This window comes from Melanerpes formicivorus, unplaced genomic scaffold, assembly GCF_026170545.1.
Source record: "Melanerpes formicivorus ecotype bairdi unplaced genomic scaffold, bMelFor1.0.p_v2 SCAF_2, whole genome shotgun sequence".
Lineage (NCBI taxonomy): Eukaryota > Metazoa > Chordata > Aves > Piciformes > Picidae > Melanerpes > Melanerpes formicivorus.
In genome coordinates this window covers 38,888,922-38,903,480 of record NW_027142354.1, presented here as the reverse complement: position 1 = coordinate 38,903,480, position 14,559 = coordinate 38,888,922, and the positions used below count along the sequence as shown (strand labels likewise).

Genomic DNA, 14,559 nt, shown 5'->3' with positions numbered 1-14,559 from the left:
AATAAGAGGGAAGAGGCTGGCTGGCTGGCTTCAGGCTGCTTGATTCCAGAAAACATTGGAGAGGGAGAAAGATGAGCTACTGCAGCTCACTTACCTGGGGCACAGAGCAAGTGTAATGATCCTGTCCATGGCTGGGCCAGTGCTTCTGCCTGTGAAGGCTCTCTTTCACAGCTGCTTCACCAGTGTAGGTCTCAAGTCCTGCCTTAGACTTGGTCTTTCTGATGAGGAATTATGGTCTGACATCTACTCTCTATAGGGCCTTGGGACTATAATCTATGATTAGACAGTCCATTCTGGGGTTTGAGATTAGTTTGGATGCTCTGGTTCTACAATGCTCAATTTTAGGAGAGTGGTGGCTTGATGCAGGCTGCCAGGTAAGAACAGATAGATTGTTATGTCTGACAAAGACCAACATTGTCTATCTTCCTACTCTGGAAGTCTGGCCCCGACCAAATCACCTTGTGGGCCTCCTTTGGAGCCTTGGCTTGACATACCAAGTTCCTATGAAGGTGGTTTTGCTGGCAGCTGAAGCTGGGGCCAGCCCCTCTGACCTGTGACATGCTCTGAAAAGGCTAACTGGCATGCCTTCTGCCTGTCCCCCTGCCCCACATGCCCACTGGGAATGGTGCAGAAATAGTCCCACGGTTGCTCATTAAATTAAGGGCAATATGGTGCCGTGTTTGGGAGTATGAGGGCCAGAATAAAGGCAGCAGGGCTAGGCTGTTTTGCTGCCCACAAAAGCTGCCCACCTTGCAGTAGGCTAGCCAGGGCTTTGCGGATGCATCCCCACCAACACAGCCCATCCTGCTTGCCAGAACCTGCACTGACAAACAAAGGCAGAGGTGTCCCTTTTGGTGCTGAGTACGTGGGGCTCTGTCCCCCCTGGGCATGAGTCAGATGCAGTGCTGGGCTCACAGACAATGTGGCTCTGATGAGTGACCAATTCTGAACTTACACCTGAGTCACCCTTTCCTCCCGCCCCGGCTCTGCTGAAATCCTATTTCCTTCTGCTACTACAGCCAGCTTTCCCTGGCCAGGCACTGTGTACCTTTAGTATATCTGCCCTCCCAAAAGAATTTCACTGATAAAGGTTTCTGTTCAACAAAAGCAAGGATTTGATCTAACCATCTAGTTTATCTATTCAAGCTCACAAGGAATGCCACACTGCTGTCTGGGAAGAGTGTTTCTGCCTCCTCTGCATTTACGGAGGCTTGCATGGAGGATTCCCAAAAGGCAAGGACAAACTCCTTCGCTACATAGGTAGAACTAGCCGCTGTGGAAAGGTCATAACTCCTTCCTTAGGGCTGGGTTGGTAGAAGTGGAGCTGCACAACTGCATTTAGACCAGGATATATTTCACCCTACTCTGTGACTTCAGGTAGGCTACAGCCTGTGTGTGTTTTTGTGTGGTGTGTTTTGTATAGGGAGCGCTAGATAAGGCATGTTACAGGTTGTTCTCCATCTCTAGAGGTGGAGATCTGATCAAAATGTCCAGGAGAACTTCTTTCCACAGCTACATCCTCTCCTTCTTAGATAGGGAAATCTCTATGGGTCCACATTCTTAGCCTTTAAAAGATCTCTGGATAAAAAGGAGCTGTTGAAGCAGGTCTGGAGTATATAAAAAAATCACCAGGAGACATTTCTGACAAATAGATGTTTTTTCTTGTAATGCAGTTTTCTCCCTTTTGGGGCTGGTGGTATTTCTCTGAGAACTGAAATCCCATGAGAAAGGATCTCTCTGTGTAGAGAGGTGTATGGACAGAAAGGTGTTATAAATTACCACACATATTGGTTATGGAGGGTGTCATGCAAGGAGCAGGAACATCAGCATGAATTATCGTGGCATAGAGAACACAGAGCAAATGGGAGCCTCTCTGCATCCAGGCAGTGCCTTTTGACAGCATGCTGCATATACCAGCATGGAGGGGACTGCAGCAAGGCAGGATGAATCCCAGAGGAGATCTCCATCTCATGATGGAGTATCACCATGCAGGAATGGAACTTGGCAGCATATTTGGGGCTGCTAGCGGGCAAAGAGACCAGCAAGACAGCTCAAGCACCATCTAGCCCAGTAAGCCAGCAGGGGACACACACTAAATTCCTTCCCATCTCTGGCCCTGAGATTACTGAGTGCTTCCTAGTGTTATTGACAGGTGACAGTGACTGCCTCTCTGAGAAAGCTTTTGTGTCCCCTAATCTGGGGCTGGGAGCAAGCTCTGAGGAGTCTGTCTTGTGCCCCGAGGCTGAGTGCAGGCTCTCCCTGCTGGGCTTGGTGAGGGATGGGGATGTGCTGGAGCAAGTTTTGAGACTTGCTCAGCTCATGTTGCTATTTGTTTTCCACCTTGCTGGGCTGTAAACAAGCATATGTCCAGCTGAGAGAGTGGTAGGCTCCATCCTGCCTGCTTGCCTCTGCCCACAGAGGGCAGAAAGCTTACAGAAGGTGTGGGCAAACTGAGGACATGGTCACCATTAGGCTGAGTGCCTGGACTGAAGGCAAGTGGGACCAAGGCTTGGCATGTAAGAGGCAGAGAGAACCTGCTCCTAGCCTGATGCCATGGTCAGATCTGCTGTGAGCTGTGGTGATGCCTCCTGTGCTGGTGGTGACCGAGCACCGTGCAGCAGAGCAGCATGGGGCACTGGTACGTGGGAGCAGAGCTGCTGCCCATGGCAGCATTCAGGTACACAGCTGGGCTTGAGGCAGAGAGTTAGACACTCCATCTGTCTTGTCACCCCCCCCCCCCAATATTTCAGTATGGGAAAGGGATGTGATTAAGCAAGATGGTGTAATGAATTGGATGTGAAGCTGGCAAAAAGCCCAAGGACTCACGATTATTCTCTTTCAAATGCCAGAGTCGGAACCCTCCCCCTGCTCTGCTCTGGCTGCATAGTGGATGGGCCTTTGTTCTTTTGAGATAGCATACATTTAATGTTGTGCAGCATGGAAATGTTTGGGGTTTTTTTTCCCTTCCTTTTTTGAATTCCTTGAACCACATCCTGTGGTCCATGCATGGAAAGCCTGTTCATGCTCACAAACAACCTCTGAGGGAATTTTCCATGAAAAAGGGCGGCAGGATTTTGTTTCAAACACACAGCATCAAAGATGGAAGACTTATATCATTCATCTCTATGTGCCAATGCTTTCTCTAATTAGACTGTGGATCAAATGAGCAAAAGAACTCAAGCATGGCTCCACTGCAAGTCTGCTCCTACCATATCACCATCTGCTCGCTGTATACACAGACAGGTGGGGATATGCTGGAGAGAATGAGCTGGAGCTGTAGTTTGCCTGCCTTCCTCCCATTAGCACACTCATTCCTCATCACAACACAGACGTGGCCATACCGTTGCATTTAGCTCACTGCCTGTATGCCCCAGGTCTCCCTGCCCAGCATGTGCCCCTGCAGGGGTCCAGCCACATGTCCACTCACTTTGCCTTTGCAGTGCAGTGTTGTTGCTTTGCTAGTCCATTCTCTCAATCTCAAAATTGATATGAATGCTAAACAGGGCAGATAGTGATGGATCATAGATCAATCTGTGACTGGTTTTGCCATGTCAGGGGATATTGCTTCAAGCCCATCCTCATTTGATGGTCATTTAAAAAGGGGCGGGGGGCAGGGGGGAATATGTCTGTTTCTTTGATTCTTTTAAATCCACAGTAAAATCCAAATACAATTCCCTGTAGCCAGATATAAGTAAATTTCACAAGTTTGCTGTAGGGGAAACATTACCTATCAAAACTTACCATGTTGCTGTTTATATCCCCAGAAAGTCCTAGCTGCAACAGGGAACTGGAGGCTTTGATTCCGCTAATCCCTTTCACTATAGCCTCCCCACTGTAATGACACAGAAAGACTGCGTCCCACAACAATTAGCCAGCCTGTAGTGCAGCACTGAATGTGCTCAGTATCTCCCTAAAGCCCAGAAGGATACTTCATGAGTAGAGGTGAGATAGTGGTGCTTTCCAAACTCTGTACAGGACTGTTTTCTTGCTATTGATAATCTTTATGAACCCTCCCACTTAAAAGGTACTGAAGTGATGGCTATAGGAAAGGGGCTGTGTACTGACCCTGTGACTGGCCACAAGGGCCCCTGCACACCAAGCTGAGATCACTTAAAGATGTGTAGAGATAAAGGGTTTCTGTGATCAGGAATGGAAAGCAGCCAAGAAACTTTAATTGTCTTACTCCACGTATGTTAATGTACGAAGCGTCATTAGATACTGTGAAAGAGTAAATGCACCCTGTCACAGCAGGAAGATAACTTTGCATTCCTAGAAACTGTGAGTCAGTACAAGCTGATACTATTTCTCTATCTGTGCTCTGATTATTTTTCCACCCTCTGCTTTCTAGCTCTCAGAGCAATAACTTTCCCCCACAGCACTGTAACTGAGAACATCAGCCTGACACTGACTGCTATTCATTAGCATCCATTTAAATGAGACAGCGAGAGACCTGTGTTTGTTGTGGGGATTATGAACAGTAATAGATTCTTTCTGGGGACTGTCATTCACTCCTGGGATTTGCCTGCATGAGACTTTGAGCTTTTAGTTTGTAATCAGTAGTGTTAATGCTAAACCAAGCTTAAAGAATTTGCCCAGGGCCCCTCTTAGAAAGGTAAGAGGTCTTTTCTCCCTGGCCCAAATTTAGCGCTTATACAGGGTCTGCAATTGACTCTGCCAGGCTACACGTGGTCTCAGTCCTCTTCACACTGTGTATCTCTTTCCATCCACTGAACCTCCCTTGCCATGAATTGGTTTCTTCTTCTTATCTCAGGTTGTCTTGCCTAGAGTTTGAAATGCCAAAGAAATTTCCACATAGGCTTTCAGCCCTGGCTTCCCAGTTGGTTGCCAAACCTAAACTGGGGCTGCAGCCAGGATTTCTTACAGATAGCTGGCCTCCTGAGATTGCCCCATGCTGGAGCACAGGTCCTGCAGAAGCACAGCAGGAAGTCACAGTAAGATCGGGCTGCATGCAAACCTATAGCCAGCACAGCTTCTGTCTGTGGATCCCAACAGCCTTCCCCACCCATCCCATGGAGCTCCGCTGCACTTGGCACAGCACCCTGTCTCTCGACGTGCAGTGTCATCTTCCCTTTGCTTCCTAGCCACTCTAGCTGCCTGCCTCCCATCTGAGATGCATAAACTGAGCTATGCCTCAGCCTTTCCACACCCCATCACCCCACACTAACCCCTATCAGCTGCCCCTGCAGAGCTCTCGAGGAAAACTCTATCTTGCCTTCCATCCCACACAGGCTGTGCCCATGGCCCTGCCCCGAGAGACCCTGACTCTCTCCCAGTGTTTCCTGTGCTGGTTCTTCTCTATCTACACTGCTATTCAATGCAACAGTGAAGTCCCCATCCTGTGGAAACTGAGAGAAGACCTTTTCTTGTTGTGAGAAGGTAACATTTAAAGGCATCCCTTGGGCTACTCTATCTGGCAGCCCAGCTGGTGCTTTTTTGTGTGAGTGCCACTCTTTAGAAATGCCAGCTCTGGTATTAAAGGCAGCCAGCAGAAGGTATGGCTTACTCTCCCTGTATCTGATTGCTCATCACTCATCACTGGCCTTTATTCTCCCTTTTGATTGGGAAGAAGGAATAATACAGATTACAAGACAAGTGCAAAGATTGCCTTGTGTGAGGAGAGGTAACAACAGGATTGCTGGTGTCCTGGGATTTCCCTTGTGTTTGTCTCTCAGGTCAGCTGGAGAGATTTGGCAGCAGATGGATGGCCAGCGTTTGTGTGTGCTTCACCAGCATGTGCCCAGTGGAAATGCCAGGCACCTCTCTTGGGAAGATGGGGAAGGGTTGACAATGACAGAAATAGGTGACAAAATTGGCCAGCTAGATTTGAACTCTTGATACATGAAACTAGGCATGACTGTAGCATAAAACCAGGCAAAAGGAAAGGCTGCAACAGCTGACACCTAAGAATGTCTCACATGGGCCTTCCACATCTCCACCAACACAGGCATGGGGATTGGAGAGCAGGTCTCATTTTGGTTCTCCTTCAGAACAAAGGAAGAGCAGAAGAGCTCGGGCACATCTGTTCCCTAGTGTCATCTTGCTCAAGTCTTATTAAATGTTTGCTGTGTTTCTGAGTTCCCCTCTAAATTAGTGTTATTATCCTTCTTGATTATCATCATCATCATATCATCTCAGCAGGTAAGAACAGTTTGCTAAGGATCATGTGGCAAGCAAGTTCACAGCTGTGGACATCCCACACATGCATGGACCATGCATTGGTTACCTCCTGAGAAGCAGAATTTGAATATATAGTGTAGGAGCACCTTGCAAGCATCAGGTGGCTGATTTGGTCTGAACTTGTTTAACATGCTGAAAGCTAGGTAGGGAATGAAGACAGTTAATAAGGCATAGTCTCGGTCCAGAGAGGGAAAGAGACTCAGTTCTTTTGAATATTCCTGAGTTATGAAACTAGAGACACAAACAAGGCCAAAATATCAACAGCCAGGCTATTTATTAACAGAATAAAGTGGATGGATCAGAAGGGGAGAGAGAAAATAGGGAGTGAGAGGGAGAATAGGGAGAGAGAAGAGGAAAGGCATTATATTACCACACCCCTCACACCCCAAGACAGTTTGAGTCTGTGGAGGAAAGGTGCTGCAGCTTTGGATGTAGAGGAGATGTTTGGTCTGTAGGGGAAGGGTGCTGCAGCTTTGGCTGTAAAAGAGATGTTGTCCTCTGGGCACCCTCTTCAGCTCCATGAGTTGCAGCAGGCAGAACTTAGGACACGGGGAGAGGGTTCCTCTTGGTCTGCTTCTTCCAGGCTAACTGCTGATGTCTCTGTCATTTTTTCTCTCCTGGTAGTCTCTCCATTTGTCTTCAGAGCAGCATTGCCTCGGGCTTTTCCTTCTCTCATGTTTTCCTTCTCAGTGGCATTGTCCAGGTCTTTTCCTTCAGTGTTTTCCTTCTTCTGTGTTTTCCTTCTACCGAGTCAGTAGTTGCTCAGATCTTTTATACAGTTTTTAGGTATGCATATTCCAGAGAGTATCTCTGTCCATTTCCAGGATAGCTGCAATCGTTATCTATGCACCTTCCCAAGAGTTGTTCCAGTGGCTCTGCCAGATACACATCAGCTACTTTCTGGGCCAGCAGCAAAGGTGATTTTATCTTTGTTGAGTCACATCAAGAGAGACAAGATTTAATCTCTCACAGGCATGAGATGTGTGTTGCTAGACTGCATGTGAATTCAACAGGAGCTACAGATGTCAGTATCTACATAGGCTCTACCTTCTTTGTTTAGCCTGAGACTTAATCTATGGATTTTCATGACTGTGCATGGAATCCTGGAACAACATTTTATTTTAGGGCAGTGAGCTTCCCCTTGGAAAACACAGTACCCTGCCCCACTTGTACCATCACACAGCTGGCTTTTGGGGTCAGACTAAAACAAAAAGGGGGAGATAAAAAAGCTCTGCACAGTTAGAAAGTTGACTTGGAGCTTTCTATAGTCAAGGGCTGTAAGGGTTTCTGGCTCTGTCTGGAGCTTAGATCTGAAGGTTTATTTCCAAGAATCTCCATAACAGGCTGCACACCCTTAAATTTGACTGGCAGCCTGTGGCAGACTGACACATTGTAGAAGTGTAGAACAAGTGCACAATTTTTAACATCTACAGCAGTGTGGCCCTAGATCAGATGAAGCAGAGACTTCATCGCTGTTTAATCTGAAGTCCTGGACTCTGTGCCATGGCTCTCAGAAGCATATTCCTAGTGACAGCATTACTAGGAGAGGGAGGTGGTGTGGCTCTTACCCAGCCTCAGGAAGGCTCTGTAGCTGTAATGGTTTAGCACAAGGGCTAACCTGTCTGTTCCCCAACACAAAAGTGAAGAGTAACACACACAACTCATGGTTGAGATAAAAAGATAAGAGTGTAATATAACATGAGATACCATAAGCACAATGCATAATTACCTTAGCTGATAATCTAATTAACATAAAAGTGCAATGCCTATCTTAGCTATTTGCAGAAGAAGTGCAATGAAATACACGGGGGGGAGGGGCACCCAACAAAACAAAAAAGCAGCATGAAGCAGAAAACCAAAGCCAGCAGCTAGCTGACTCCCACCCGCTCTGCTGCCATGCCTGCAGAAACAGCCAACACCCAAGAACCTGGAAACCAGAAGCAGCAACCAGAACAGGAAGGCTCGAGGTGAGGAGAAAGTTCTTCACAGAGAGAGTTGTTAGCCATTGGAATGTGCTGCCCAGGGAGGTGGTGGAGTCACCATCCCTGGAGGGGTTCAAGATGGGATTGGACATGGCACTTGGTGCCATGGTTAAGTCATGAGGTCTGTGGTGACAGGTTGGACTCAATGATCTTTGAGGTCTGTGGTGGGTTAATGCCTTTTTCTGAAAACAAAAAAACAAAGCAGGGTGGAGGGCTTGCGGGTACTTTACACTCCCTGAAGGGCGTTTTCCCCCCTGGGAAAGCTGAGTCTGTTCCACTCCCCCCTCCCTGCCCAGCTAGGGTATAAAAAGCAGGACATCATAGCTGTGGGATCTGCTTTTTGGCTCCTGCCTCTGCTGGATGAGAGCTACTGCAGCTGCCCTCCTGCTCCTCAGCCATGTGGCCAGACCTGATCCTTCTCCCTGCTGCCTCTGCACCTCCTCAGAGAAAGACTGGTTTTGTATTATTCTTTTCTGTCCCACTCCCACCCATTCTTGTTCCTTGTTCCTTGCCCTTGTGAACCTTTTTTTTTCCCCTGTTATTGCTATATATATATAATTTGAAGAAAAAAATTATTTGCCTCTCTACTTCTAAGCTGACTCCAGATTGTTGTTTAGTGGATTTGCTCCTTACGCTTTTTTTTTTTTCCTCTCCCTGTTTGGAGGGAGGAGGGGGGGGGGAGTGGGGAAGAGATTCTCAGCCTTTTCCCCATTTGAGCTTTTAACTCTCAGTTAAGGCTCAAACCACTACAAGGTCTCTTCCAACCTTGGTGATACTGTGATACAGCATGGTATGAATAACAGCAGCAGGTTCAACTCAATCCATGACAGTAGCATAATAAGGATTGAAGACAGGGCTGTGAGTTCTACCTCCCCTTCACAACTCCAATTTATAAGACAGTCATGGGCTTGCTGTTCATCTGTTTTGACCTTCAGTTTTCCATGGGTAGACAGAGGTAGTGAAACACTGCATGCAGGTGGCAGATAAGGGAGCTTCCCTTCCAATTGCAAACCATTTGAAGGACATCTGCTTGTAGTGACTGTTGTTCTATTAGGGAATTCGATTCAGAGGCCAAAAGGCTGAAACTTTTTTCCTGATGCTGCAAGAAAGCGGAACTGTCAGACAGGTCATGTTCAGGCTTAGACTGGGTTTAGGCCAGGCATTCACATCCAGTGCTTTGGGGGCACTAATCTGCATTCCAGATGCTTCTCTGGGTCTTCTCTCTCTCCTTCACTTTTTATCTTTTTCACTGGAACAAAAAGTCGGCTGAGTGGATTTACTAAAAAGAGGCTACAGGATGACCATCTGAGATAGTTTTATTCGTGGATGGAGGGCAGGGGACTGTGACACTGTTTTCAAAGTGAGAAAATACTTTGAAAATTGTTGGCTGTGGTTTGAAAGCAGACAAACCTTTTGGGAATTGTAGGGGTTTTGTGATTTTTCTTTTAAAGAACTTGATGCTCATTCACAGAGTGTTTGTGTCCCTCTGAAAATATGGGGCTTGGATGGTATAGACACCGTTGCACAGGCAATGCTTCCCAGCACCAGCAAAGAACAGCTGCTCACTCACAGGCTGCTTCCAGGACAAGAGGCAATTAAGAACACAGGTTGTATTTCTGTACCTGATGGCCAGGGCCTGGGCAGAAAAAGCTGCATAACATGCATTAGGTGTTAGTGATGAATATGGAGAGGCAAACATATGTTCTGGGTTGCACATTTCAGGTGGAATGTACAATAACTGCTATAGCTCCAATGAAAGGATGTCAGGATGTTTAAGGGCCAGAAGAGAAGCTGAGGAAGCTGGACTTGGTCAGTCTGATAAAGAGGAGCCCAAGGCATCACCAAATGATGGGAGGGAAATGTCAAAGATCAGTACTGTTTGACAGTATGAGAACAGCACAACTGGTAGCACTGGAGGCTCATACTAAACATTAGGAAGGATTGATTTCCTCAGGAGATTTCAAGACTTGGCCAGGCAAAGCCATGTTTTGTCCTCATGTAGAGCGGAAGACAGTTTCAGGCAGCAGGTTGTGTAGGATGCCTCTGGAAGTCCATTGCAGCTGGGATTTCTGCCACCTCCTTCTTATACCACCCCAGCCATGACAGACTGTTGCTTCTCTGCCCTGTCTTCTACTGTGTCTTCATCTGGGTCTGTGTGCTCACTTGGACAGCCAGACGGATGAAATATTGCCAGTGGCACTCACCCATCAATCCAGGAGAGCGCTGGCTGTCTCCAGAGGTTACTGCTGAGATTCTGCAGGCTGTTCCCAGGCTGACTGGGCATACAGCTGCAGCTCAAGGCTGAGCCCCAGAGCTATGCCAAGAGCACAGCAGTGCACAGTTTCTCTCTTCCAGGCTCCTTGAACCTTCTGGTTCGTGTGCGGAACAAGCGTGCCATTGACACCCAGGTTTGGTCGCTCAGCGGGAACCGAGGCAACATGTGGCAGCAAGCACACGTGCCCATCAACCCACCAGGGCCCTTCCAGGTAAGTCAGGTACACAGGCAAAGAGCCACCTGCCTCCTGGCCATGTGCCATGGGCTGCAGGAGACTTCCCAAAAGACAACTGCCTATGTAGCACAAAGGCTGAGAGGGCACTGAGAGCTCTTCACCCTTAGAGTCACTGGGGCAAGGCAAGCGTTTGGTGGATGCTCAGAAATCAAATCCACTTCTCTCTGAGGCCACCCACCACTGTTACATGCAAGTGCCAGTTTGGCACTTGGCCAGTTTGGTGTTCTGATTATTGCTGGTCTGGAAAGTGCTTTTCAAAGAGCTCCTTCTACTACCAGGTCTGTGTGACTGTTCCCTTGATCATCTGGGGGTGCTGGCCTGTTGACATAAAGTGACTTTGAGCAGTAGAGGTTTCATTTAGCTGCAAGAGCCTACCTCCACTATCCCCTTGGTTCAGGACTGTAGAACATCTTGTGAGTATGAGGTGGGCAGTCTATATCTGCTGATTGAGTCACTTGTGTGAACCCAGGAAGTGGGGTGCTTTGTTCCTGGATGTTTTATTGGTGACTATTTAGCCCAATGTGCTACTTTGCCATTGCAGGGTTGTTTGTGAGAGCTGAGTCTGTGCATGATGGTGAGTTGTAGCACTGTGGCCAAATGTCCAACATGGTTTTGGGTACTTAAAAATAATAAGTAAGAATTTAGTTACTCTTGAATGCACTGTTCAGTATTGGGTGGTTTGTTAGTGGAGGACACTTAATAAAACAGAGCTCTAGATGCACATTTATTACTCTCCAGTCAGCACACAGGGGCTGGTGCCATAAGCAGTGGAGTCCAGCTATTCAGATCCTGGACCCCATGCTCTTTAATATCTTTGTCAATGATCTGGATTGGGGTATTGAGTCCATCATCAGTAAGTTTGCAGATGACACCAAGCTGGGGGCAGGTGTTGATCTGTTAGAGGGTAGAAGGGCTCTGCAGAAGGACCTTGACAGGCTGAACAGATGGGCAGAGTCAAACAGCATGAGATCTATGTGCCGGGTTCTACACACTGGCCACAACAACCCCATGCAGTGCTACAGGCTGGGATCAGAGTGGCTGGAGAGCAGCCAGGCAGAAAGGGACCTGGGGGTACTGCTTGATAGTAGACTGAACACAAGCCAGCAGTGTGCCCAGGTGGCCAAGAAGGCCAATGGCATCCTGGAATGCATCAGGAATAGCGTGGCCAGCAGGAGCAGGAAAGTCATTGTGCCCCTGGACTCAGCACTGGTTAGGGCACACCTTGAGTCCTGTGTCCAGTTATGGGTCCCGCAGTTTAGGAAAGATGTTGAGTTGCTGGAACGTGTCCAGAGAAGGGCAACAAAGCTGGGGAGGGGTTTGGAACACAAGCCCTATGAGGAGAGGCTGAGGGAGCTGGGGTTGCTTAGCCTGGGGAAGAGGAGGCTCAGGGGAGACCTTCTTGCTGTCTACAACTACCTGAAGGGTGGTTGTAGCCAGGTGGGGGTTGGTCTCTTCTCCCAGGCAACCAGCACCAGAACAAGAGGACACAGTCTCAAGCTGCACCAGGGTAGGTTTAGGCTGGATGTTAGGAAGAAATTCTACACAGAGAGAGTGATTGGCCATTGGAATGGACTGCCCAGGAAGGTGGTAGAGTCACCATCACTGGAGGTGTTTAGGAAGAGACTGGATGGGGTGCTTGGTGCCATGGTTTAGTTGATTAGGTGGTGTTGGGTAATAGGTTGGACTCGATGATCTTGAAGGTCTTTTCCAACCTGGTTAATTCTATTCTGTTCTGTTCTGTTCTATTCTATTCTATTCTATTCTATTCTATTCTATTCTATTCTATTCTATTCTATTCGTACTGGAGAAACAAGAAGGAATCATTCATTTGGGGCCCTGATAGGATTGAGTTTGTGTCCTGATCACCTCTGCAGAGCCTCACAGTATGGCAAGGGTCCCTCACAACTGCAGCCTCACAATGGGGCTCTGTTTGTGCTCTGCTTGCAGATCATCTTCGAAGGCGTGCGGGGCACAAGCTACGAGGGGGACATTGCCATTGATGATGTCACTCTGAAAAAGGGAGACTGTCCAAGGAAGCCAATTGGACCGAATAAGGGTGAGAGCATGTGTGCCTCAGAGGAAAATGAGTCAGTGGGAGCATCCATGAATGCATGTGCTAAGGATGCACAGCACAGAGCACATGGCTGTGTTGGTGGGACTCAACAGGATGGTAACTCCATCAGCAGAAGTCAGCAGAGGAGTTATCAGACTCTTGAACTTTTTCTTTATAGTCATGAGTTAGGAAGAGCTCAGAGGAACAGCCAGACTTTGTTAGGACTGTGCTGCCAGATACCAGCACTCTGAAGTCTGCACCAGTATGTTTTCTTGGGGTGTCAACCCCAAGCAGGCTTCTGCAATATCTTATTTCCTGAAACTCCTAGGAATGGGAGCTTTGGAGAGAGAAAGGCCTTCTGCATGCTTTAATGGCCTCTGTAGCATTAAGTCAGTCCTTCCCCAAGGTAAAAATGTGCCTTTTGGGGCCTGCAGACAGGGAGGGCTGGACTTCTTCCCATTGCCCTCTTAACAGAGAGGCACAGTTAGGGTATTGTACCTGCAGGATAGGAACAAACTAGACAAGCTGCATGTCAACTCTTTCTTGATCCTGACAGTGAGAGCTTGAGCTAAATCAAAGCAACCCCTTTCCAGTCCATCCACGTCATCCTGGTGTCAGCATTGCAGAAATGGAGACAATTCCACTCTCACTGAGGTGCACCACAGGCTGAAGCACAGCAAGGTGCATAAGCAGTACATAAGCAATAATCTTTGGTTGGGAGTCATTGGTGTGCTCTTTACCTTAGTCCTGCCTGTGTCCTCAATAGCATGCCTTAGGTGAGCAGGAGAGCAGATACTCAGAGTATGCAAACCAGAGCCAGGCAGGCACTTGGTTTGCTGAGGAAGAGTCATTTTCACCAATTCTCTGAACCCCAAAGGTGAAGCATAAAACAAAGCATCAAAAAAGTCATAGCACCTGACAAACTTCAAAATTACAGGTGCAGTTAAGGTCTGTTTTGATCTAGGACTGCCAAGCTGTAACCAAACGTGGCATTTTAGGCTGGGTGCCTCCTTCTGCTGCTACCACACAAGATACACCGCTGGTGCCCTGACTGTGCAGCCCAGTGGTTGGACACAGGAAGCTGTGTATTTCATACCCATAATGTCCTGCTTCCTATAAATCTATCAGCAAGGTCTCACACTTCCTCTTTCTTCCCTCGCTGCTCCCATGGGAGATGTTCCTCATCTGGTAATGGAAGAGGAGTTATCTCAAGGCCGCTTGGGCCTGGCTAGGCCTAATGCCAAGAGGAGAACAGGGAAGGGCAATCTCAGACCTGGCCAGCTGAGATTAGCCTAACAGTGGAGGTGGGGAAGAAAGAACCGTTTGGGTGTACCCTCAGGTAGCGAGATAGGGAATGCTGTGAGGGACTCTGTGTGCTTTGGGATCCTTTTTGTAACCATGCTTGTAGCTTCTGTAAAACACTTTACTGCTTTTCCATTTAAATTTTCCATCACTTCTGCAATACGTTTGTGTGAGTCTCATTTTTTTTCTGCCCTGGTGGAAGGCAAGAGAGGATCTGGCCTTCCAACCTGGCGCACCAAAACATAAGAAGAACCTTTTATTTGCCTCAAGTTGAATCTTCTGAGGAAGAAAGAAGATTTGGATTGCAAAAGTAACTAAGATTCACTTTTTTTTTTCTCCTGTATTGGAAAAGAAATAATTTTTGGAAGCCTTAAGAATGTCCAGGGAAATATTTTCCAATAGGTGTGGGGGGTGATTCAAGGTGGGAGTAGAGGCTAAGACATTGACGTGTGCTGATGTGTTTGCTCAAGACTGGATCTGTCCCATCACTAACTCCTGTCTCTCTTCTTGGCCA

The 14,559-nt window shown here is 47.6% G+C and overlaps 1 protein-coding gene across 4 annotated transcripts in view; it reads left to right on the top strand.

The window, feature by feature from the left end:
* The window catches only part of MDGA1 (MAM domain containing glycosylphosphatidylinositol anchor 1), a 198,946-nt gene that overhangs the window by 170,368 nt on the left and 14,019 nt on the right, over positions 1 to 14,559 (top strand). For 3 of the 4 annotated variants that reach the window (XM_068157460.1, XM_068157434.1, XM_068157444.1), the window contains 2 exons: positions 10,536 to 10,666; positions 12,638 to 14,550. In XM_068157460.1, the coding sequence (XP_068013561.1) occupies positions 10,536 to 10,666; positions 12,638 to 12,994 (488 nt within the window). In that variant the 3' untranslated portion in view covers positions 12,995 to 14,550. Of the gene's footprint in view, positions 1 to 10,535; positions 10,667 to 12,637; positions 14,551 to 14,559 lie in introns of those variants that run through there. The other variant, XM_068157453.1, reaches the window with a different exon arrangement.